The 27,568-nt window shown below is 38.4% G+C and overlaps 1 protein-coding gene across 2 annotated transcripts in view; it reads left to right on the top strand.

Moving 5' to 3' along the window:
* The window catches only part of LOC149226389 (putative choline kinase 2), a 225,284-nt gene that overhangs the window by 143,708 nt on the left and 54,008 nt on the right, over positions 1–27,568 (top strand). The window contains exon 6 of one of the 2 annotated variants that reach the window (XM_089375278.1): positions 22,278–22,381. In XM_089375278.1, coding sequence (XP_089231404.1) covers positions 22,278–22,381 — 104 coding nt within the window. The remainder of the gene's footprint in view (positions 1–22,277; positions 22,382–27,568) is intronic. The other variant, XM_089375279.1, reaches the window with a different exon arrangement.

Genomic DNA, 27,568 nt, shown 5'->3' with positions numbered 1-27,568 from the left:
CAAAATTTCCTTAGATCTTGAAGTACTGCTTCCAAAAGGTTTCTTCACATTTTTGCCTAATGCACATCCCTTACAAATTCCTTCATGATCTTCCTTTAGTTCAGGGATGCCATTCACCATTGAGTTTAAAGATGGTAAGATTTTGTAATGAAGGTGTCCAAACCTTCTATGCCAAAGTTCACATGGATTGATTTCAAGGTGAACCAAGGCTTGAGAGAGAGGTGTAAGTAATCTATAGAGCCTTCCCTCACAAATTGTAATGATTTTTGCATTATTAATTCTAGAGCCCTTACCCCATACCATAACATTTCCATCAACAAAAGAAATTCTATCTCCTTTATCTTCTAGACAACATATGGAAAGGAATTTTTTCTTCAAACCTGCGACATATAGGATGTTGAGATGTATGTTTCCTCCATCTTCCAGCTCCAACGTGGTTGATCCAATTCCTTTTACTACATAGCTCGTTCTATCTCCAAGTTCGACTGAATGAGATGGGATTCCTTTTGATAGGGTCTTTAGTTATCCATGTTCACTTGTCCTGTGTCTAGAAGCTCCATTGTCAATTACCCATATGTTGTCATCTTCAAAAGTACCTGTAAGAGTTGAGAATAGTCCTTTATTCAAATTCTTTGTAGAGGAAGTCTTGGTCATATAGTTGTTGATAGACAGTAAGAGATCCCCAAATGCTTTGATACTTTTCTTGAGATGTTTTGCCATGATAGAGAACTGCTTCAATGAAAACTTCAATGACTTCTTCAAGGAGGTAGTGATCTTCATCATGCCCTTTGTCAACCTTAGCTCTGATACCATGTTGAGAAATCAATAGGGCTTAGATTTGAGTGATTTCTCTTTAACTTGATAACTACTTGTAATATTCTTCTACTTTTCTTTATGATTAGCTTCTTCTTCCATTATTATTATAGTGTTCTTATCATTAAACAACTACCAAAACGTGAAGATCAATATTACAATTGGACACAAGATGTATGCTGCTAGCCAAGGCCAAAACCTATCCTAGAAAGGAAAACCCACAAAGATCTCTTCTCTTCTAGAATCTTCAAATGACAAATTCCAAGAACCTTCCAAGACCAGGTCAACCTTTTTGAGGATGTGCTTCTCTTCACCAAGTCAAATCTCTTCCAAATGCTCAATTTCGATCCCCAACAACAAACTTTGGCCCTCACCGCCATCCTGCAACTTCACACATGTGGGTGATTAGGGCTCTTTAAGGCTTCTCCTTCAAATGCTTGTAGATGATCAACTTGACTTTATTACTTCATATTTCATCCCTTCTTTTGTAGCTCAGAAATTTCGTCCTTGTAGCTGCAGAAACCCTAGCCTCTTTCGCATGTGTGAGAGATAGAGAGAGAAAATCAAAGTATTGTATTTCCTTCTTTCTTCTAGACCTTCGCTTGCCCTCTTGCTTCTTGTATTTTATTTCTTGATCGAATGAGTGAGTGAGACTCCAAATGAAGTCGAATGGTTTCTTATATATAGGCTTTCAAGGAGGACGAATAGCCCTAATGAGGCCGACTTCTTCATTGCCAGGCCGACTTGGTCTTGGAGGGGTATTTTGACACTTTTGACTCAAAATGCCCAATAGGGTCTAATACATGTGAAATGACTCTTTTGACTTCTTGACTCTGACAAAACCTAGAAGCACACAATGGGTGCTTTGATCTAGAACAATTTAAATTTGAGCATGAAACGCATGCTATAAAATAATAATAATTTTCCTTTTTATTTTACATCAAATATATAAAATCAAGAGTACATAAAATATTATGAAGACTGAACCTAGTTACAAATTTCAACACATCGAGGCCTAAAGTGTTCCCTAGGTGGGCGAGTGAGAGCCTCTAGCATTGGGCAAGAAAGTTACCATTCAATTAACATGCAAGAATGGTAATAGCCCAAGGTTTCACCATATGTCATAAGTGTTGACCAGGTTCCAAGTTCCAATTGACGACTTAGATAATTGGTGAATTGCTCCAAGTGATGATTTGTTGAGCATTATGTTATCCATAGGTAATGGATTGACACATCAACATAGATAGCTCATTCAGGGACACACATTCTCCTTGTGGTGTGTTGACTGGAATTAGGGAGAATGGTCCAATAGAGGACAACCATTCTTCCTGTGCCAAGTAGTGTGCCCAGAATGAGGAAGAATGGTCCTAGAGGCCTAGAATCACTTAGTTGAATGGGTGCTTTTTAACATTAGGCTCAGACTCAAAATAGATCAGAGTGAGCACATTTAGCATCAAGCCTGGAATTACTCATGAAGAGTGAGACCTTTGGGGATTCACCATGAGTCAAAGATATTGACCAGGATGGTGGTGAACCAAGACTAGTTTGTATACCATGTGTAAGAGGGACTGGAATTATGGTGACTAGTTGATGCTAATGTTGTACCATGTGTTAGGAGTACCGACCAGGATTATGGTGAAGATGCACCATAGGTTAGAGGTATTGACCATAATTATGGTACCTAGTTGATGCTGCAGATTTTACCATAGGTCAAAGATGTCGACCATGATTATGGTAATTAGATGATGTTGACGCTAATGATAAATGACGTAACCTTTTTTTAGAGAAATTTGTCAACAAGAGAACATCTGGATAGTCATTATGAATACCTCGCTAGCTATATGAGGGAGGGTTGAATTTTGTAGATATGGTCTGTCTTCATAATTGATATTTTAGCTCTCAAAATATATGTAGGACATGTTCTTCATGTCGGTTTTAAAAAGAAGGAATTTTGAATTCTAATATTAAATTTTTGGCTTCAAAAACATAAGGTTGGCCCTCCAAGAAGTCAAATCAGCCTGCCCCTATAGATGCACCTATTCGGGTTCATCCAATCACTATATATACCAATTCAACCTCACCACTTGAGGGGCAATTCGGATTTTTTTTGTTCATATTGAAGGATGAATTTGAGGCTTAATACAGGGCGAATTTGTGGCATGGTGCAAAATCGAATCTCTAGGGAAGCAGCATAACTGAATCTCTGAGATTGTGCAAGACCGAATCTTTGACGAGAGCGGTAGGACCGAATCTCTGAGGAAAGCAATAGGAAAAAATCTCTAAGATGGTGTAGGACTAAATCTGTGGTGGCAATAGGCCGAAATTTTGAGGCAAACATGAGGCTAAATTCCATCCTTATATTTTTGTGTTGACTATATTCTTTGTGGAACATCTTGACTTGTCTGAAGGGTAGTTTGACTAGGTGTGACCAAGGGCTATGTTACTAGTTAGCTTTGTTGAGAATTCGGGAGGCTTATGAATTAGGGTAGATTTCTCTTCTTTGATTATTGCTTGTGAAGTTTGTTGGCTTCTTATTAATCTGTATTATGTTCTTTTTCATCAAACAGTTACTAAAACATAAATATGAAGATCACAAGAAAAGTACAGTGAAAAATTCCGGAGACCAAACCTAGTTAAATTTCCAACACTCCCTCTTAACTAGGGAGGTATTCATAATTCCACAGACGATACATGGATAATTCTCATATTGAAATATTCTCATAAGAAGAGTCGAATTGATAAGCCATCTTTAAGCATCAACATCATAACTAGCATTGTCAAATAGCAGCATAGCAAGGCCTTGACTAACAAGCTCTAACTCTCCACAAGATTAGAGCACAATGTTGGGAGGCATACATATGGACACCACCATAGTCTCTCAAGGCACATACCCCATCCGGATGTTCACCAAGTATGTCCTTCCAAGACTATTCTCATCTTGGTTTCCCAATCCTCAAAGAAGATTGGTCCTCTTCGACCACTCTTGTCTTGGATACCCTGTCCAATCGTCAAAGAGTGTCGATCCACGAGACTACTTCCTATCTTGGATTCCCAATCCTCAAGAAGTACTAGTCCCCGATGCTTATCCAATCCTCCATTCTTCCTCGTAGTGCCTTCACTAGACGTACGACAGATAATCCTGGCGAATATGGTGTCCATCATCACTCCCTCTCAACCAGTGAGGAGATCCTTACTCCTCCTCAAACATGGAGGAGATTTCTTGCTCCCTCTCAATCAGGGAGACATCGCACAATCCTTCGTTGGTCTCATACATATCAATACATCAGCTACTTGTTATTCCGTGGAGATATAGTTGTAGCTGCAGGGATCCTTTCTCATGTTACATCATTCCTAGGCTTCGACCTTTCGGGATGTCAAATATTTTACAGAGTTGAATTCTTTCATATTTCATCATCATGACAGGGTTTCTCGACTCCTAACAACATCAACCTCATATCACACTTCGACTTTTCTAGATCTTGTCAACAACTTTATTATCAAATGGTTCATCTGATATCTTCAATGAGCCGAACTTCCTCATAGCTGCTAGCATATGCCTTCTATTCTTCATATCGAGGTTTTGCCTTATATTTTTCAAAAAGTTATATCAACTTTCCAATATCATTTTGCCATCATGCTCTTCATCAACAATGTTATCCATACAAGCCATGTGCTCCATGATTAGCTGAGCAGCTGTAGGTATATCAACGTCATGCAACAAATCTTTCCATCCTCTACATATTTCTGCAATGTGTCCTTCTAAGGAGCCAAACCATATTCCATGATTAGCAAAGTTGCCAGATCACAGTAAACTCTAGTCAAGGTGCATAATTCTTTTGCTATGTGTTCCCTTTGAGGTCAACATTCATTTGCATGATGTATCTCATATTGTAACATAGTTCTGCATCATGCTCTTTTGCTTTCAATTATCAATCAATGTGAACAAACCCATTAGCAAGCTTCAATAAGTGAACTTTTTGTCAAGCTTCAAACTGTTCTCTTCTTCTTCATCTTCATGCTTTGCCACGTTCTTTTACTTTTTCCTTTTGCTAGTCAGGCTTGACCTGCAACCTTTATGAAAGAACAAAGAGATAAAGTACGAGGATGAAATAGTTATAGGAATAACCAAAATGTAGAGTACTTATCCCTTTGAAGAGGGTTAGCTACCTGTTAATCTTGGACTTTCTCAACACCTTTGTCTTCTTATCATTATGATGCCTAAATGAGATGCCTGTGAACATTAGTGTTTCCAGAGAAAGTGTAATGAGAGAAAATCTTCAAGCAGATGTCATCAATTATCTTTCAATGAAAATAAAACATGAAACAATTAGCTTGATGTAAACCCACAAGTTCTAAAATATGTTGCAATAAAGTAAAATTGCTCCAAATGAAATGGCAAAATAAATATCTCAAGAAATAACCATCAATGACCAAAATGCCATATGAACATGAATTGATAAAGGTATTGAAGCAATATTCTCATGTACTTGTAGAGCAAAGTAGGATAGTCTAAAATTGCCAAAATAAAATACTTGCTTCCTCAAATAAAACTTGCATGTATTGTGAGTGGATTGCACAAGTAAATAGAAATGAGAAAATGTAAACTAACATCAAGCATGTGCTAGAATAGGAAGAATATGAATGCTATGTTAATCATGCATGAAATGAAATTAGTAAGTGCAAAAAATTTGAGCAACTTCAAAAAGGATTAGTCAGTCCACAAACCAAGTTTCTCCCTCTAAATGGAGAGAAGGGATACCATGGGAAAAATTCTCAAGCTCCCACAAAAGAGATCAACCTTTTTATTAGATTAGTTACAAGGAGATGAGAACCCCTAATGGCTTCAACCAAGCTCAAGGGAAATCTTTACAACAATAACTTTGAAAGCTTTAAACAAATAGACTTTTCCTTGATGGATTATTAATACAAATGAGGCCAAAGAGAGCGTTTTGAAATCTGAAAATTGAAGACTTTTCCTTCTATAAAAAATTTAGATTTGAATAGAAGAGAAATTAGCATAAGGCAAGAGAGGCTAAGCCTCCTTAAACCTCATGGCCTAGAGAGAGAGATGCTCCCCTCAAAGAGAACTCAGCCTAGTCAAAGTGGAGTCCCAAAGAGCTCACGACCTTGTTGGAAAGCTGCCCAAAAGAGTACAAGAGCTCCCGCAGAATATATGTTATTAGTTTTAGAAGGATCCTCCCCCAAACTTGTCGCCAAAATGGATTTGTATTTTTGCTCCAAGAGGCTGCAAAACAAATTTGAAAATGAGTGGAGAGAGTATGCAAAAAGAAAAACAATAATTCACAATAGACGTACAAGAGCTAGATCAAGTTATGGGAGTAGAACTCCATACTTGTCTAGTTAAAATCGTGCGCCAAGTAGCTCATAAAATCCTTTAAAGCTTTAAATTTTGATAAAGAGATATATTAAATTTGAATTTTATATGATTTTAGTAGAGTAGAGGAAAATGAAACTCCCTGCTTTGCTTTTTGTTGGATGAGGTCCTTGGAGCCAAAAATCGATGGGTCTTTCGATTCTTGAATTTGAAAGTGAGTAGGTATGTTCGAGATTTCTTCCACACCCAAATAATTTTTTTCAAAATTTCAAAAGAATTTTCTAAACATTTGAAAATAGATATTAGCATTCATAAAAGAATTAAAGAAATGCAATGGGTGAGAGAATTAAAAATTCTTCCTAAAATCGCCTAGTACTATTCACTCCTAGAATATTTCTCTAAATCAAAAATACATAAAAAATAGCTTGCACATATTAATCCACAATGAATGGCAAGATAATGCTAATAATCCAAATTGCATAAAAAGTGAAGCACATTAGAAAAATATCACCTCAAGAAAGGAGGAGAGCACCATCAATGATACCCCAAAGTTTTTTGTATTCTTATCAAAGCAAGTATACAATCTAGCAGAGTCTCCTCAAGCCCAATAACTCATATCAAAAATACATAGTGAGAGCCCAAAGCTCACTTAAATAGAAGAGATGGGAGCAAATCCCAATGAAGAACCATGTGAAAAATGTTATGATGATAATCCCAAGGCACTCCTCTCAATGCAAATCGAACTCCACAAGTGGCACATAGAATTCCTCAAGAGGCCCACGCAATTCCTGGTAGTTTCCACACATTTCTAGAGGAGGAACACACGTATGTGGGAGTGGAGTGGTAGGAGACCACTCTCCACTCATATCTCATGGAAATGCAAGCCCAAATCGCACCAGATAGTGACTCATCAAGCTAACTCGAATTCCTTGCTTCAATAAATGCGTTTTTCCTTGAGGAACTCGTGGCTCCCTCCAAGAGAATTTAATTCTTTGGAACACGTCTTTTCCTCAAATCAAGGAGTCCACATCACCTTTGAACTTCACTTTAACTCCTCAATGATTTTCCACCTCATTTCCACATCATTTAGCATGTGTGGATATTTATTTTCTCCAATTTATTTAATTGTTGGATCAATTTATTGCCACATTTTCCATAGAACTTAGGACAAGTGGGTTTTGAAGGTTTAGAACTTATTTTTTACTTCTCAAATTGTGTCTTAGTAGAAAGTTGAGAGTGAGAGGTGTAATTTTGAGCACACATAGCCCATACAACTGTTTTCGACATCACATATTACCTTTTACAACAAGAACTTATTAAAATTTCCGCCATGTGGGAAATTCAAAAAAATAAAAAACTGACCCCTAGACCTAATTAAAGTCTGCGAAATTTTACGAGTGATCTAGTATGGTAACGTACAATGACTCTAGACACTAGGACTCACCCAAGGCCTTGCCATCAAGCCACACTCCAGCTTTGGGGTTATATCTTGGAGGAAAAAACTCAATTAATTATTAAGTGCTCCAAAGTACCTAATAATTAACCAAGTAAAAAAAACCTCTCAGAGTAAACTCACTTGATGACAATGTTGTAGAAATTTCTCATTTCCCAGCCCGGTTTTCAGTTTCTCCTTATTTCTCCCATATAGTTAAATGCCCTGTCCCATAACCATACATTTAACAAGCTGTAAAAAATAAATTTGCTGAAAACACAAATTCTGGAAATTTTACAGAATGCTGGAAATTGCAGAAATAAAAATCAGCAGTAATAAGCAGCCATTAAAACACATTTAAACACTGAGATTTTTGGTCAATGTGACCCTGGAAAAACCCCCTACAACTCTTGGGGAAAACCAGTTCGAGAGCTCTTTTTTATTTCTGAAAATTGCCTTTTTACAGTGAGAAATATTCAGCAAAAAATCAGCAAGCAAATTTACAACTTATCTCTTTTCCCATGCCTCACAGCAAACTAGAAATTACAGCAAACAGGACAACAATAAATGCTGTACGGCCTCCTCGATTTTCGTGCCCACTTTTAGCATTAAATGCTGCTGTATGGCCGACATTAAATGCGCTATACGGACTGCAATAAATGCGATGTACGGCCCTCGTTTTGCGTGCAGAAAAATCAGCAAACTGCTCATCGATTTTTGTGCAAACCACTCCTCGAAAATCGTGCCAAAATCTGCCTTTCACTGTGTGCTGAACCAGCTGTACAAATCTGCTCAACTGCTGCCTTGGAATGTGTGCCAAGCTGCTGTCTCCTTCTCCTCCCTGCTCAGAAATCTCTCTTGCTCTCCTTCTCCCAATCTGCTCATGAAAGAATGAATGACCTTTTCCTCCTTTAATCTAACCCCAAGTGACTTTTGGGTGATCCAAGTGACTTTTGGGTGATCCCTAAATCCAATGGCTGAAATAGATTGAGATCTAAGGTTGAGATTAAATGCTCATTTAAATCTCACTTTTTATTTTTTTAATTCACCCCACTTTAATAAAGATTCACTTAAGTCATTTATTTCCAAAGTCACTTTTTCTTTCTAATTTTTCATTGACTTTATAAAAGTCACTTTAAAATTAGACTTAGTAACTTTATCACTTAAAGTCACTTTTAAATTAGATTTAACTTTATAAAAATTATAAAGTTATTTTAGGAGAAAAATTAAATTCTTTTGGACACTTTTCCCTAGGCCAAATATCAAAGCCTTAGGGAACCACCTGTCCTCTGGTACCAAATTTCAACACTCCCTCTTACCGAGGAAGGTGTTCTTCACCACACCCATCTTGTCTCTGAAGTAGACATGCTTGTCCCGTGGTAAGGCTTTGGTAAGAATATCTGCAACCTGCTCATCAGTGGAAATATACTCAAGCTTCACAGCTCCCTTCTGAACATAGTCTCTGATGAAATGATATCTGATCCCGATATGCTTTGACCTGTCATGAAATACTGGATTCTCCGTGAGTTTAATGCAACTCTGATTATCACAGTAAATCACTGAAGGTCTCAACGGCTGACCAAATAAGCCAAACAACATCTTGCGAAGCCAGATAGCCTCACAACTAGCTAGACTGGCTGCCATATACTCTGCTTCCGCTGAACTCATTGCTACTGACTGCTGCTTTCGGCTGAACCATGACCCTACTGCTGAACCCAACCCAAAACAACACCCTGAAGTGCTCTTCCTATCAAAAGCACAACCTGCCCAATCAGAATCAGTGTATCCTGCCAATCTCACTCCATCTCCTTGCCTGTAGTCCAGACCATAATCCACTGTCCCCTGCAAGTACCGCAAAATGTGTTTTGCAGCCACCCAGTGAACCTTCCTAGGCTCACACATAATTTGACTCATCGTGTTGACTGCAAAACAGATATCTGGTCTAGTGTTGACCAAATACATCAAGGAACCAATCAGCTGCCTGTACAATGTGGGATCCACCAACTCGGAATCCGAAGCATGAAGCTTCTTCCAGTTGGTGATCATCGGTGTCGACATGGGTCTACAATCCTCCATGTGGAATCTGCTAAGGATGTCCACAATATACTTCCCTTGCCCCAGGAAGAAGTGCCCCTCCTCCTGCCACACCTCCAAGCCCAAAAAGTAATGCATCAAGCCGATGTCCTTCATCTCAAACTCCGTCGCAAGATCTATCTTGCAGTGCTCTATGAGTCTCTCTGCACCTGTAATGACCAAGTCATCCACATACATCACCAGAATGAGAGGCTCCTCACCAATCACAATAAAGTAAAGGTTCAGATCTGCCTCACTCTTTGTGAAACCCATCCCCTGCAAATATGTATCTATCTTGGAGTACCAAGCTCTGGGAGCTTGCTTCAGGCCATAAAGGGCCTTCTTCAGTCTGCACACATGGGACTCCTTCCCATGCACCTCAAAGCCCTGTGGCTGCTCAATGTACACCTCCTCCTGTATGAAGCCATTGAGAAATGCAATCTTCACATCCATCTGGTGGATCTTCCAACCCATCTTTGCTGCTATCTATATAATGGAGCGGATCGAAGTATATCGAGCCACGGGAGCGAAGGTCTCCTCATAATCAACTCCCTCTACCTGGGAGAACCCTCTAGCCACAAACCTCGCTTTGAATTTCTCAATGCTGCCATCTGCAACATGCTTTACCTTGTAAAGCCATCTGGAAGTAACCACGGATTTGCCCTCAGGCCTCGGCACCACCTCCCAAACATCATTCTTCATGATAGAAGAATAGTCCTCCTGCATGGCCTCTCTCCAGACCTGCTGGCTATCTGCCTCCTCATAGCTAGAAGGCTCAGAGTCAAGGATGCTGGTAACCATCGCCATATAGCTACAAAACCTCTCAGGTGGTCTACTCTCTCTGACCGGCCTTTTCGGCTCAGCAACAGATGTGGCATCTCTCAAGGTGTCCTGAAGCCACTTGGGCTTCCTCTTCCCTGAGCGTACTTCTCCCACCGGAGAATGAAACTCCTCCTCCTCATCATCATCAGGAGCCAGAACTCCTGACTGTCTGTCTGCTGTCCTCCTGCCTGCACCTGAACCTGTAGAAGCTGAGGTACCGTGTGAACTGTCCATCAATGGACTCCCTAGTGAACTGCTCTGCATGCTGCCCGGAGCACCACCCCTCTGGCTCGGTGAGCCACTGCTCACTGACGGACCTGACATCCTCATAGATGTACCTCCTGATCCTCTTGATCCCTGCCCACTGGATCCCTGCGACTGACTCAACTGCTGCTGAGGGTCTGGCTGATCCAGATACTCTAACTCCCGTGACCTCCTAAAGGCCCTGTCCTCCTCGAACTTCACATCCCGTCTGACAACAACTCTCTTCTGTGCAGGAATGTAAATCCGAAAGGCCTTTGAGGTCTCACTGTAGCCCACAAAGATACCCTTTTCTGCGGTGGGCTCTAGTTTGGTCCTCTTCTCCTTGGGTATATAGGAGTATGTAATGCATCCAAAGATATGAAGATGACCAATATTAGGCTTCTTCCCAGAGAAAGCCTCCTTCAGAGTCATGTGCCCCAAGGCACGATGCGGACTCTTGTTCTGCAAGTAAACAGCTGTGTTGCAGGCCTCTGCCCACAAGAACAATGGCAACCCCTGATCATGTAACATGGCTTTGGCAGCCCCTATGATGGATCTGTTCTTCCTCTCTGCAACCCCGTTCTGCTGGGGGTTGTAAGGAACAGTGAACTCCCTCCTAATGCCTGCCTCCGCGCAATAGTCAACAAACTCTCCGAGGGTGTACTCTCCTCCATTGTCTGACCTCAGGGACTTGATCTTTCGACCTGTCTGTGTCTCCACAAGAGCTCTGAACTCCTGAAACCGCTTGAAGACCTCATTCTTGGTCTTCAAAAAATAAATCCGGGTCCTCCTAGAGTGATCATCAATGAATAAAACATAGTACTCATATCCACTCAAGGAAACATGAGACATCCGACCGCTCACATCGGAATGAATCAAATCAAGTATCCCAGTCGCTCTGCTGTCATTGCTGGGAAAAGGGGATTTGGAAAACTTTCCCATTGCGCAACCTCTGCAAGTATTAAAGTGATCAGTACTGAAATTTGGCACACCTGTAGTGATCTCCTACAATGTCCTCAAGGCTCCATGATACATATGTCCCATCCTGCGGTGCCAAATCTCACACAGCTCAGAACTGCTAGCTTTGCTGTCGGTACTACTGCTCAATGCCAAAAGGGGTTGGAATGCAAACTTGTACACCTTTGCATGGCGTACACCTATCACTCTAGCTGAATCAACTGGAGTGCCCCTGGGATACATCAACACCTGTCCTCCCCTGAACAATACCTCATATCCTCTGTCGTCCAAAGCTGAGACGGATATGAGGTTCTTCCTCATCCCTTGCACATAAAGAACATCTGACACTTTCAAGGGAGGTTTGGACTCCCTCTGAAATGTCAGTGTCCCCACCCCGACTGCTCTAACATCTCTGTCATCACCGAGTACTACCTCTATATCAGTGCCACTCTCTGAAAGCTCTGAGAAGTACTCACGGACTCCTGTCATATGACGTGAAGCCCCACTGTCCACATACCAGATACGTGGAAATGCTCCGCTAATCAAGGGAAAAGCATGCTCCCTCTGAACCTGTGTGGCAAGTGATCCTGCACTAGAGGACTCACACGTAGTGAACGCAAACTCCCGGTCAAAACGACCTGCAAAGTCCTCAATCTCTGCTGAAGCTGCCACGTCCTGGTTCTTCCCCTTCTTCTTCTTATTCTCCGGACACACAACTGCATAATGTCCCATCTTTTGACAATTCCAACACTTCACCTTGGAATAGTCCTTCTGTGTGTTCCCCTGTTTACCTTTACCTTTGCCTTTGCCCCCACCACTGCTTATGGAAGCCTGCTTCTTCCCTTTGCCTTTCTTGCCTCCTGCCACCAGTGCTACATCCTCATCCTGCTCAACTGGCTTGGCTGCCCCAAGCTGACCTTTCCTGATCTCTGTCTGAATGCAATCATCCCAAAACCTCTCCCATGTGGGAAGGGTCTCACGTGCGCAAACCCTATCAGCAAAGTTCAGCCATGAACGGGGGAGGCCATTCACTGCAATCTGCACCAACTCAGTGGGTGGAATGGCCTCTCCAATCGCTGCCAACTCATCTCTCATATTAGTAATCTTTGTGAGATATCCAGCTGCATTATCATTACCCATCTTAATGTTCTTCAGCTTCTCCTTCAGGACCATCTTCCGGTTCTTATTGGTACTCTGGTAGAGATTGGACAATGCTGTCCACATCTGATGGGCATTGCTCTTTCCTCTCACATGAGGAATGCAATGGTCTTTGATTCCGTCTAGAATCAACCTCTTACCCTTGTTGTTCTTTTTATTATAAGCTGTCAACTGAATAGCATCAGTAGGTACAACAACAGGGATCTGTGTGGTATGCACCATGATATCCCAGACCTCTGCCTCCGCAAAGATACTCTGCATTCTCTCCTTCCAAACGCTGTAATTTGTATGCCCATCTAGCCTATCCTCCACCCTCAATCCCAATGACATCTTGCTGTCCTAAAACTGTAAAATAGCACTGTTGTAGTAAAGATAAAACTATTGTTTATGAAAAAATCAGCTTGCTGGAATTTTCTGAGTGAAAAATCAGCAGCTGTAATTTTTCCTTTTGCTGTCCCAAACTGCCCTTCAGCACTCAAGCTCTGATACCATGTAGAAATTTCTCATTTCCCACCCCGGTTTTCAGTTTCTCCTTATTTCTCCCATATAGTTAAATGCCCTTTCCCATAGCCATATATTTAACAAGCTGGAAAAAATAAATTTGCTGAAAAAACACAAATTCTGGAAATTTTACAGAATGCTGGAAATTGCAGAAATAAAAATCAGCAGTAATAAACAGCCATTAAAACACATTTAAACACTGAGATTTTTGGTCAATGTGACCCTGGAAAAACCCCCTACAACTCTTGGGGAAAACTAGTTCGAGAGCTCTTCTTTATTTTTGAAAATTGCCTTTTTACAGTGAGAAATATTCAGCGAAAAATCAGCGAGCAAATTTACAACTTATCTCTTTTCCCATGCCTCACAGCAAACTAGAAATTACAGCAAACAGGACAGCAATAAATGTTTTACGGCCTCCTCGATTTTTGTGCCCACTTTCAGCACTAAATGATGCTGTATGGCCAGCATTAAATGCGCTGTACGGCCCCGGTTTGCGTGCAGAAAAATCAGCAAACTGATCCTCGATTTTGGTGCAAACCACTCCTCGAAAATCGTGCCAAAATCTGCCTTTCACTGTGTGCTAAACCAGCGGTACAAATCTGCTCAACTACTGCCTTGGAATGTGTGCCAAGATGCTGTCTCCTTCTCCTCCCTGCTCAGAAATCTCTCTTGCTCTCTTTCTCCCAATCTGCTCATGAAAGAATGAATGACCTTTTCCTCCTTTAATCTAACCCCAAGTGACTTTTGGGTGATCCCTAAATCCAATGGCTGAAATAGATTGAGATCTAAGGCTGAGATTAAATGCTCATTTAATTCTCACTCTTTATTTTTTTAATTCACCTCACTTTAATAAAGGCCCACTTAGTCATTTATTTCCAAAGTCACTTTTCCTTTCTAATTTTTCATTGACTTTATAAAAGTCATTTTAAAATTAGATTTAGTAACTTTATCACTTAAAGTCACTTTTAAATTAGATTTAACTTTATAAAAATTATAAAGTTTTTTTTTCTCGGTAAAAAACTAATCTATTAAAATATGTACAGAGGTTGAAAATACATCATGGTGAAACCAGTGAGAAACAGGCTCTGGGCATGACACCCGAGAGCCGATAATGCACCAAACACAAAAGCAAGAGCTTTTGGACACTTTTCCCTAGGCCAAAGATCCAAGCCTTAGGGAACCACCTGTCCTCTGGTACCAAATTTCAACAAATGTCCCAGGTTACCTAGGCTTGTTACATGACTCAGTTCATTACACTAGCATCATTTTACATCATCCCTATAGGGCTTGCGGAATCTGAGTACAATATAGAAGAAGATGAGAACAAGAAGTTAGAGTTAAAAAACTCTGATCATATATGAACTTTGATGGTACATGAAACCTTTGACATATCCTCTAGCATGGAGTCCTAAAAAATTTTAGCTGCAACTTTAGTGGTCAACAATAACGATCCCACAAAACCTTTTTAACGATACCATACGAACCATATAACGATGATGCTCAGAGTATAGTAATAACCTTGAGCCTCAGATGCGATGTCATAGTTGACTTATATATATATATATATATATATCCGAGTTACCATATGCAAACCATAGATTATATTAGCGAGCGAGTCACTATATTGTTGTTTTATCCCCTATAGAATTATGTCACTATATAATATATTGATGCCATCTCAAAGTATGGCTACACCACTGCACATTCTAGAGAACAATCCCAAACAATGTCACTGTACATAACAATTTCAAACGATGCCATTGAGCATAAGAGGTGCTTGACCATTGTACTGATTGAGCAATGCGTGATCACTCTAATGATTGAGCCATAGATACTACTGAGTATACAAGAGTGAAGTCATACAAACCATACGAGCTTGAAACCGTACGATTTTCATAACTATTTGAACCTCAAAGATAGCTGCGATGCTTCCAGGATTAATAGAGTACCACTATTATTTAAATGCGAGCCTTGGATGTCAATTGTGTGCCTCAAAGTAATATAACACGCCACCATACTGAGATCACTGAGCGATACATTGTTATGCCAGTGAATAAACACAGGTGTGGGTTACTGATTTATAGATTTGAGCCACAAGGTAGAAGTGTGAGCTACAGGTGACATACAAACCACAGAGTTGACCGGGCCTTAGAGCGAGCTACAAAATGTAGACGAGCCCTGTAGAACGAGTCACAAAAAGGGATATACTAACCATTGTATATTAATTTGATCCACAAAAAAAGAAATCTGAGCGACAGTCATAGAGAAGAGATATCCGAGTTATAGAAATAGTGCTTGAAAAGGATCTTTGCATCATCAGGGTCTTCTTCTCATCGGAGAGTTATGTTCTTTCTTCCATAAATATGTAGATCAATCTTACTCGCATTAATTCAGAGTAAGTTTCCATAGAAACTCGTATTAATTCCTAGGTATAAATATCTTGCATTATTTGTTCAACGTATTGCCTTAGAGATAAGCCATCAAAAATGATTTTCAAACCTCCTTCTTCAAACCTTAGCTTTGATACCATGTTGAGAAATCAAGAGGCTTATGAATTAGGTTAGATTTATCTTCTTTGATAATTGCTTGTGAAGTTTGTTGGCTTCTTTTTAATCTTTATTATGTTATTTTTCATCAAACAATTACCAAAACGTAAACATGAAGATCACAGGAAAAACAATGAACACAAGATATAGGCTCCAAGCCAAGGCCAAACCCTTCCAAGGGGAAAACCCAGAAAACAAATCAGATCAAAGTGATATATCCAAGACCCACAACCAACCTTCTAGATGCCAAGTCAAACCCTCCTTTTGCGCAACAAATCCGTCAACAATGAGAGATCAACAACAAATCTTCAACAAGAGGTTTGATAAGGCAAAACTTCCACAAATCCGACTTTAAGAAAAACCTTCATCAATTATAGATTTTGACCTTCCTTTTCTTTGTTATTCCTCTCTGTGATATTTCAGACCAATTCACGAGTCTTGTGTACAAATGAGACCAACTTACCCTCTATATATACTGTCTAGAGGGGTTTGAATAGACATGTCTTCTTTGGGCAGGGCCGACTTGGCATCTTTAGGTAATTTTGACTTGAATTACATATTCAAAAATTCTTCTTCCTTGTTCTTTACAATAGGTCCAAATAGGACTTTGATTCTGACTCAACAAATCCCAGAAGCATGAAGAACATGCTTAACTAATGAAATAATAATTTCTTTTTTTCCTTCTTTTTGCTTTTTACATAAAATACATAATGATACGAGTACAATGAAAAATTATGAAGACCAAGCCTAGTTACAATTTCCAACAAGCTTGACTCTATGTTTGACTTGATGTATCTCTGTTGAACTTAATTATTTCTATAAGAAAAAGGTTGTTGGGTTTTCCCAAGGTAAATTTGTGTGTCACTTGTTTCATTGTCTCTTTATGATCCTATTGGCATTTTGTTTCCATTGTTGAGATCTTTTGTGTAATCGCTTTATGATGAATTTGAATGCAAGAAAGGATTAACGTAAGAAGTCATAATAAGTAATTATTAGTTAGAAGATCCTATGAAAAATCAACATGGTATCAGTGCTGGGGTGAAAGAGCTTCCTAGCTAAGTCAAGCTTGCTTTGAAGGAAAAAGAATCCTCAGTCACTAATCTCTATAAGAAGTTGATATAGCTAGTTTATTTCAAGTGAATAAATTTGGTCCAAGATGGAAATTTTCCTGATTATTGCTTAACCCTCTTGATGAATTTCAAATTTGCTTAGGAGTGGCCTCTCCTTTGAGTGGCATTTGCAACCTTCAATCTTTGTGTGCGGTAGAATACAAAATTTGGAACAAATTGAAGATTCCTCAAGAGATGGTTCAAATGCTTGTATTGAACTACCTTCAAAGCCAAAAAAACTTAAGTGGGGTGTTATAAACATAAATTATGTAAAAATAGACAATAAATAATAATCATAATAATATAAATATAATAATAAGTAATAAGTAAACTAACTAATGGTTAGGTAGTTAATAGAGAAAAGGCATGCCTGTTCATGAAAGGGTACTTACTTGGCTATATATACAAGACCCTCATTCTCAATTGTAATCATCCTACATCAGTTCTTTATATAATATACAATTTACACTTACTATCCTACGATGGATGTATTTGTCTATGAAGTATTTTAATATTTCTGCCGCGTATACAACCCTTGGTCATTACATTGGTATCAGAGTTGTTCGATCCTCTAGATGCTCAACCGCTGAAGAGAACCAGTTTGATCCGGCCTTTGGCCATTAATCCTTCGTCAACCTTGTTGTTGTCACAATTGAAGCGTTTCGCTACACAAAGTTGGAGTTTCTCTGTTTCACCAGTTTCGTCATTCAGGGCTTTGGCCATTAAACAAACAAAAAAAAGAAGAAAAAAATAAGATAGTCAAAGAAAATAAATGAAAATAAAAGAAGTACATATAAAGATTAAAAAAAGATTTAAAAATAAATAAATAAATAAATATAGTCCGATGTAAATTTTGAAGGAGAACATTCATATATATAAAAAGGTTCTACATTATTGATAAAAAGTGCATGATAAAGTTAAGAGGGAATCTTTTCCAAATATATTTAAAACTATACATAAGAGAAGGAAGAGTAGATAATATTATCTTGATTCTTCATTAAGTGGTTTACAAGCCCGTGGTTTTAGCAATTCATGGTATTTTCAAGGTAAAAGAAAAACAAAAGGAGTACAAAAACTTTTTATGTGAATGATAAGTTTTACTTTTTATGTAGAGAAATTGACGGAATCAAAGGCACATAAGTGGACATATATTTTATATTATACCCCAAAGAGGTGAATAGCCACGTTTCACTAGGGTTGTAACTTTTCAAAAAGAAAAAAAAAAATATTATAAATAAAAGATATGTAAAGAGAAGTTTTATATTATAAAGGGGTATTTTAAAGAAAATTTCAAGTCATAAAATTATTGAAAATATATATAAGTACAAAGCAGGTATTATTATAGAAGGTTACTTAAAAGATCCATATATTAAAGTATATAAAGGGTTAAATCTAGAACTATAAAGAGACATAAGGATAACAAGTTATAACAAAGGAAGAGTATTTTTTAAAAGCATTATAATAAATATAAGGTGCAGTTTATTTAAATAGTGGAGCTATATTAACTTATTTTAAAGTGGGAAAAAATATATAATTGAGGAAAATAAAAGTTAAAGGAATTTATAAAGGTGTTCAAGTTTATCAAATAAAAGGACACTTATTTTAAAGAAGAAGTCCATTTTTGAAGAAAAAAACGAATGGAGCCTAATTCTAAAATGATGAAGGACAATTTTCCTATAAAGGTGTTTTAATCACACATCACAAGTTAATTACATTAAGAGAGACTATCAAAGGGAACAAAGTTAATATCGCTATTAGTACAAGAAATGACGAAAATTACATAAATATTCATTTGGCGAATTGACTATTAATTTCAGATGCCAATGTAGGCGAAACAACAGATCTTTTTGGAAAAAAATATGAAATTAATGATTTAAAAATAATAGTAGATCATTATAAGTGCATATCCCAATTTTGTGTTGTAAAAATGTATGACATGGAGGTTGACATAATTCTTGGTCAACCTTGGTTTAGAGAATTGGGTGCATTCATGTTAAACATAGAAAATAAATATTGATGTTTTGTTATAAGGGAAGGATGATCACATTTTGAGACACGACAATGAAGTCAAAATCGATAATGTCCTTGTCAGAAGACTTTAAAGATGTTACGAAATTAATACCTCAAAGGAATCAAAACTCAATATTGGAGAAGCAAAAAGAGCTTGAGGAGGCCATATCCAATAAAAACGATGAAAATTCTCGTTTAAAATATCATATCCATAAACTACTTGCGTAAGTCAAAAATCAATGTTCCACTGAGTTTCCGGGACGGGGAAACGCAGGAGCGGGGATACGCACAAGTGGGGCATATATAAGCAACCCCAAAATTTACGGATTTTTTGGGGAAACAGGGGGGGGGGTGTCAAAGCCATAAAAATTATAAAATTATAAATTATTAAAAATTTTAATATATAAAAATAAAAAAATAAAATCCCAAAAATATGTCAATAACTAAATAGAAAATCTTAATAATTATGAAATGTACATCTAAAGACTAAATATGATCATCATTACATATTAGACTACTATGATTTATGAATTAACAATGAGCATTTGACATTTCTGCATTGTAAGTCTAAAAGTAAATTACTAAATTGAATCCATCATTTGACATTATGCAATGTTGCATCTAAATTCATTATTTGGCATGATGCAAGGTACATCTAAACTAGTACATTTCTCAAAAAGTACTAAATAATATTAATAAATATTAAGTTTTAAGATTTAATATACTTTTTTTTGTTATTGTTTTTAATTTTTTTTTAAGTTTTAAATTTTAATATAATATAATTTATTTAAAAAAATTCAAGTTTTGATAAATTTCAAGTTTTAATATGGTTTCATTGTTTTTGTTTTTTATTTTTTATTTTTAAAATTTTTCATATATTTAAATTTTTAATTTTTTTTTTTTTAATTTTTAATATTTGAAAAAAATTATTAGACAAAAAATGGGGGGATGCATATGCGTCCTCCATGCATCCCCTCGGCGTCCCCCCGTCCCCCTTGTGTTTCCTTGGCGTCTCCCTTGCGTCCCCTCGACTTCCCCCCGTCCCCCTCTAAAGGAGTCATGTTTCGTCGCCAAAAAAACGTCCCCTCTGAGTTTCCCTGAGTGTCCCCAAAAAGGGGATGTGGGGGAAATGTTTCCGCAGGAGTTTCCTCGTCGCCGGAGCGCGGGGGAGCACCGTGGCGCGTCCCTCACCGTGGGGGACGCATCCCTGTGGAACATTGTCAAAAAGTGTAAAATTAAAAGCAAAAGTTGGAACAAGAAAAAGAAAGTTTTAACGAGAAGTTCAATGGAAGTCTATTAGAGAAGGAAGAGGAAAAATTACACTTAAAGAACCTCAATAAAAAATTATTTGAACAAATAAAAAACTTAAAAGATCAAAAGAAGGATAATAGCGACAAGATCAACGATTAAGAAAAAGAAGAACTTTTATGCCTAAAAAAACATAACCAAAAGCTTCTTAACTAGATTAAAAAACTTAAGACTGATAAGAAATCATTGAAGAATATATACGAAGAACTTATCGCAAATGAAGCATCAAAATCTCCAGATGTAGCAGCCCAAGTTGAAGAAACAAACATTGATCCCACTAATCTCATAGTTCGTGCAAATCCAAATCCTAAGCCACCCTTTTGCTTGAACTTCAATGCCCTTGCTTACTTGGAAATTCTAGAACTTGGGTTTTGTTATACTGGTCTTGATCTATACTGGGTATCTCTTGGATTTTTTATATCCCCTAGGATGTTGCCATATTATCACCCTATATGTTGTATCATCACCTCCCTGTGCTAGATCTCTAACACCTTGACTAACCTCGGAAATCTAACCCATGGGTTTTGTTCGTTTCTTCATGTTGATCACTTTTGGTGTAATGCATGCAAAACTTTGCCCAATGCTCTACCTGAACTACCCCTTGGAAACTTTTTTTGACTTGTTGACCATGTTTGACCAAGTTGTAGCTAGCCACTTGATGCTTAGATCTGAAAAAATCCATGTGTCATTGACTCATCCCATCCTGCTCTACAATTTGAGATTGGATTGACATTTTGACCATTGGATTCTCTTTACATTGGGAAGATTGAATTGCCTTGGGAAAAGTGAATCTTGTCAAAAGAGGTTGTCGTGCTTTGAGAGTTATCATGAGGAATACTACACCCAGGCCAAGGTCACATATAGACTCGATAAAATTTAACCATGTGGAATGACATAGGTGCAACTTGACGTGGGCTGAATTGGCCCATACACTTGCAAGGGATAGGGCATGGTTTGACCTAACAGTTGAATACAAACTCAATGACAAAGACACATGTCTAGGATGACTAATACAAGGTCTCACATGGTTTTTACATGGATTTTGACTTGTGACCTTGGGCTTACAATGGTGATGAATGTTGCACTGAAAAGTATATGTACCTTGCTAACAGGCGGGGTAACGAGTCCAAGTAGATTACATTGCATGTTGACCCTTGATCTACTAGATAATGCATATAAAATTATGGTTGTAGGGTGACTAGGAAATCTTTGTTCAACAACAGCAAACATGTTGAACAAAACAAATAAAGTGAATAAGTCCATAGCAATTTTGTTAGAAACGATAAAAATATTCCTTTGAGAAAGAAATAACTCATGGCTTGAAATAGTATGTAGCTTGTCACAACACATGATTATTACAATGTAGGTAAGTCTTTGCTCATGTTCTTCGAGAGTGTAGTTCTGTCTTGACTCTAGGTGATGTATTGGTGCTATATCCCTATTGGCTGATTTTTGTTATTTGTGTGCATTAATGTAGCTTATTTTTTCTTTCTATTGCTACTTACAAGCTTACTGTATTATGATTATTAAAGGAGCCATTTTTCTTGATACTGTATCATATTCTAGTTTGATGTTGGCTTAGATTATCTTATTGACATATAATTATAGTTTCACCTTTTCTTATAATGCAACGAATTCAACCTGGTTTACCATATCCTCTCACAAGTTATTAGTTCTGAACATTGACAGATTTTTTATATTTTAAATTTTATTTTCTTTTCATGTCAATCCATGGTTTACCTTTTCAAATTATTGCCATTATAAACAATTTTTCATTGTTCTAATGTTCATGTGAGATTTGTTTTTAGCTTTGAGAGGAAGTGTATTCGAGTGTATCACTTCTAATGATAGAGAAGCAACATATATGATGTGAGGCATTTTAAATTGAGTTTGGAAAAAAATTATGAGTTTGATTTTAATGTTACAAGTACATTTGTTCGAGTTTTTCATGAAAATCATATTGTTTATGGAGGCAGGAAAAGGAGATGATTGGGAGGTTGAGAACCTTATGAACGACATAGACCATTATGTGTTAGCAAGCCATATTCAATGGGGTCTTTGGGGAATCTTATCTGTGAGTTTTTTGAATACAAATGAATATTAATTTTGAATAGTTTTTCCAAATCAAATTTGTTGTTGAGATCAAATTAATCCTTGTGTACTATTTATGATGGATTTTAGATTTTCAAGATGCATTAACAAATGTGAAATTTGTGAAATGCCTTTCTTTTACTGTTGTTATAAATGCAATCGATATTCTATGTTTTCTTCAAGCCTCCTTCACTATGCATTGTAAAGTCAAGCAAATCGTAACGAACAGGGTTTGTATATGCAGTGGAAATATTCAAAATTTTTGGAATATGTAAATATCCATTATAGAACAATAATATATTTATAAAAATATTGAATTTACAAGAGAAAAGATATGAGATATGTTAATTTGTCACTGTTCTATGTTGATACAATTACTTTAGCCCAATTCTTAACTTCAATTAGCAATCAATTCAATCTTCCAATAAACAATAGCAATTGTAGATAGAAAAATAAATGCAATGAGCAATAAGAGACAATCAAAAGCAATGACAAGAGACAACAAGATTGGTCAAAGACCAGGGAAAAACCCCACAAGGGGGAAAACCATTTCAATTTTTTCTTCTTATTAGATTGTCATAAAATGTTCAGCAGAGAGTACAATAATCCAATTCAACAATGAGTCAAAGTCAACCTTTGACTATCCAAATAGACAAACCAATATCCAACCAATGATGAGCCTCAAAAGTCAATTTTGGTCAACTGTCAAAGTCTGCAATTTTGTCCAAGTCAACAATAGTCAAAGTGTGCCCTAACCAGTCAAAGTCAACAGTCAAAACAGTCCTCCAAGAGCTCGGTCAACAGTCCACAAACTCGACCTTCAATGCTGGTCAAACATAGGTCAAAACAGTCCCAATCTAAGCAGTCAAACCTAGTCAACAGAGAGAGTCCCTGCAGTCAATCTGCAGTTAAGCCTGTGGTCAATGCAGGTCAAAGTGCCCAAATCTCCTTGGTTCTTGTGCCAAACAATGCGGCCTAGCAAGACAAAAATTCTCCCAAAAGATCGAAGTCAAAATATGCCCAAAACATCAAGGTCAACGCTGGTCAAAGTCTCCCAAACAGAAAGTCAATGCAGAAATTTCAGAGTTGCCTCAAGACCCTCGCATGTGTGAAGTCAGCCTACAATTCTTCAGAGTTGTACGAACTAATGAGAAGAGAGAAAAAGAATGATGTGTTGTTGTGATGCCAAATGAGGTGTGCCTTAACTTGTATTTATATGGCATTGGAGGGGTGCCAATTTTGCTTCTAGGACAACTTGGATATTTGTGCCATTGTGGGTTTTCTCATCAAAAATATATTTTTCCTTAACCAAATTGAGTGCTTGCAGGGGCAATTTTGTGTCTCTGTGAATAAGTAATTTCGTCCAATGAAGGCAATTTATCCTTGAGCTGCCAAACTAACACTCCCTCTTAGCTAGGGAGAAATTTCTGACTACAAAATATGTCCTATCTCAAATTTCTCGTCATCATCAAGTCAAATGTCGTCCCTGCTCATCTCTGCTCATTGATTGAGCACACTATCGAATCTAAAAGAAGAAGAATTTGACATCATAGGGGAGCTCAAGCTACAACCCTCTATCCAATGACAATAGGCGAGCATCTACCAACAAGAATAACTTCCGTCCTGTTGTTTAGTCAACAGTGGAGACCAAACTTGCTATATAGGGTAGATATCACATCCATCCTATCGTCTAATGACAATTGGGCGAGATCCATCTACCAACAAGGATCACATCCATCCTGTTGTCTAGTCAACAAGCGAGACCAAACTTGCCATATAGGGTAGAGATCACAACCATCCCAATGTCTGCTGATCTTCCCAAGTTGACCCTGAAGAGTCAAGTGGTAGAACACTTGCATCTTCTATACTTCAGCGAGATCCACTTGCTATGCAAGGATCACACCAAATCAGGTCATTTCAACCCATTGGCCAGATGGGGAGGCAATCACAACAAGCCTTGCTTGTGGGTACAATGCATACTGGGGTATACTCTGTTAATCATGATAGGGGGATATACCCAACTTGTCATAAATGACAAGGATCACACACACCCTATGGTGACAATAGAAGAGATAATACTTACCTCAAAGGGTAAGGATCACAACCATCCTATTGTCCATAGATACCTCAACCCCAAGAGCTTTCAAGCTCAATTTCTCTCCTTGTGAGCTCAAACAGAGGGGAAGAGCATAGCTCAATATTCTTGATCAGTCGGCACCCTTACCCGGGAGGGTCACATCCATCAATCCCAGCTGCTCTCTGAAGACCAAGAACTTTCCTGTTGGCAAAGCCTTGGTCAATATGTCTGCTATCTACTCGTCTATCGATATGCGATGGAGTCTTACGACTCCTCTTTGTACCATGTCTTGAATGTAGTGGTACCTGATCTCAATGTGCTTGGACTTGTCATGAAATATGGGATTCTCTGCCAATCGAATCCCACTCTTATTGTCATAATATATCATTGTAGTATCCAGGACTTGCTCAAATAGCTCTCCAAAGAGCTTTCTCAACCAAACTGCCTCACAACTAGCCATATCAACAACAATGTATTCTACCTCTGTCATGCTTAAAGCTACGAACTTTTGTTTCCTACTCATCCAAGATATCATAGAAGATCCGAAGCTAAAGCAACACCTTGATGTGCTCTTCTTGTCAATAATGTTTCCAACCCAATAAAGATCAGTGTATCCATGCAGTCATACATCTTGGCCAGAATATCTCAGACCAAGGTTAATTGTCCCATGCAAATATCTCATAATATGTTTAGCGGAAACCCAATGTGCATGGAGGGGCTCAATCATAAATTGGCTCAAGGTGTTCACTGCAAAGCATATGTTCGGACGGGTGTTCACAAGGTGACGGTGCTGTATGCACAAGTACTAGCTCTTGCCGCAGCTGTCACTTGGTCAGCTGGCACAAGTCCGCTAGGGGCTCAAGCCAACTTCTATGAGCTCTGAGAAGAAGCTTTTTAACCGATGGACGAAAGCTAATTTAAAGAAGGCTGATCTACTTGCAGAAAGACATTGAAAAGCTAAAAGAAAACGCAAACCCTAGCAAACCCTAATTCTACCAGCTAACCCTACTGATGCAAGAAAGAGGATGCAAGCTACTGAAAGAAATGCCATTGACTTCTAGGAAGGTAAATACATGTATCTAAGCTACTTCTACAGTAACATCTGAAAAAAACATCTTTTTGTATTTTTGAATAAGTTGCCAGAGTTATTATGCATATGATTTGACTGTTTTTGGCTGTGCAGAGGTGGATGGGCGAGAGGAAATGCTTGGAGGAGGTCAAGAAGGTTCAGAGAGGGCCTAAGGGGTCCCTAACACCCTTCCATAGAGTTTCACTGAGTTTGGCTATCAAGAAACCTCATTCGTGAGCCTCTACAGGAAGTCTGCAGGGGTTCTACAGGATGTTTGCGATTTTCTACAGGATGTCTGTAACTTTCTACAGGATGTTCAAAAATGAGGCTTTTGGTGGATGAATGGAGAGGGAAAGGTGAAGGAGTGAGTGTGGAGGTAGGGTGAGGGCTGGAGATGGTCTAGGACTCGGTGGATGGAGTTGTGGACAGGTGTAGATGGCTGGATTTGGTTCAGAGAAGACTGAAGCGATGTTACACACAAAACTAGGGTTATGGGAGCAAATGGCGAACGGGAGGCAAGGATGCTAAGTAGAGGGCAGAGTGGATGGTGTTGATGGAGAATAAACAGATGGAGTGGTACAGGTGCTCTGCAAGGCGCTTTCCAACTGATCCAACGAAGACTTGTAAATTCAAAAACCTAACTACGATGACCTAATCTACTAGTTGCCAGTAAAGAGAATGAACAGAAGTGTGACCTGCAATGAAATCGTGTATTTTAACTCATGCAACTAAGCAAACGAAAGTCTGAACTTGTAACCAACTTATACACATGAAAATCAAACACTAGTGATTGCATGGCAAAGCAAACTCAGTGTTTTTGCGGGCAGCAAAGTTATCATGATCCCAGCTTCTGATCCTACTGAAGGAGAGGTGAAACCAGAGATGTTTGATGGCCCTTTTCTTGAAGCTTTTTCCTGTTAACAACCTGTCAACTAAATCTGAGCATTCAAAAGTCTTTCTAACCATTAACAGTGACCTAGTTAATCAACAAACTTTAACCTACTTAACAGAAATCAGTTGTCAATACTCAGAAGGATTAACTAGGTCAGGTCTAGTAGTATCTCCACACAACTTATTTAAATTCACATCGATTGGGTTGGCCAAGGATTTACATTCTGTCATTGCAAATCTTTCCAATAGCTTCACGACATATTTTCCTTGAGAAAGGAATATCTCTCTAGGTCTCTGCCAAACCTTTAATCCTAGGAAATAATGCATCAAACCAAGATCCTCTCAAACTGAGAGGTTAACTCCCTCTTACACTCGAGGATCAGGAGCTCACTACCTATCAGGAATAGATCATCAACATGTAGAACCAAAATCAAAGGCATACCTTGGACCACCTTGAAGTAGAGGTTAGGGTCAACACTACTTCTTATGAATCTAAGCTTCACCAGGTAATTGCCAATATGGGCATACCAAGCTCGGTTGGGCTTGCTTCAAGCCATATAATGCCTTCTTCAATCTGTAAACATGTGTCTTTCGGTCCTTCACTTCAAATCCCCACGGTTGCGCAACTTATACTTCTTCCTGTAGAATGCCATGAAGGAATGTCGTCCTTACATCCATTTAGTGAAGAGTCTATCCTTGACTAGTAGCAAGGGCAACGATCAATCTAATAGTAGTGTAGCGAGCAATGAGAGCAAATATATCATCATAATATTCTTTCTCTTTTGGGAGAACTCTTGGGCCATGAACCTTGTCATATACTTCTCGATGCTTCCATCAGCTCCATGTTTGATTTTGTATAGCCATTTTGAAGTTACAACTGATTTTCTCTTCGGTCTCGGAATGACATCCCATACATCATTTTTCATAATCGATTCATACTCAGCCATAGCATCCTTCTAAACTTGTTCTTTCACAACTTCATCAGAGGTAGGTGGCTCAACTTGAATGATAGTGATCATGGCTACAACGTATCCCTGATACTGGCAAGGTTTCTTACTTTCCCTAAAGCTCCCTCTTGCGAGAATGTGTCTCTTAGCATCCCATAATGTATCTCAAAGCCATGATGGTCTCTT

This window comes from Pinus tabuliformis, chromosome J (genome assembly GCF_031772625.1).
Source record: "Pinus tabuliformis cultivar Carrire ecotype Pingquan chromosome J, CPIR1, whole genome shotgun sequence".
Lineage (NCBI taxonomy): Eukaryota > Viridiplantae > Streptophyta > Pinopsida > Pinales > Pinaceae > Pinus > Pinus tabuliformis.
The sequence above is the reverse complement of the archived record's forward strand: the minus strand, read 5'-3'. Positions and strand labels throughout refer to the sequence as shown.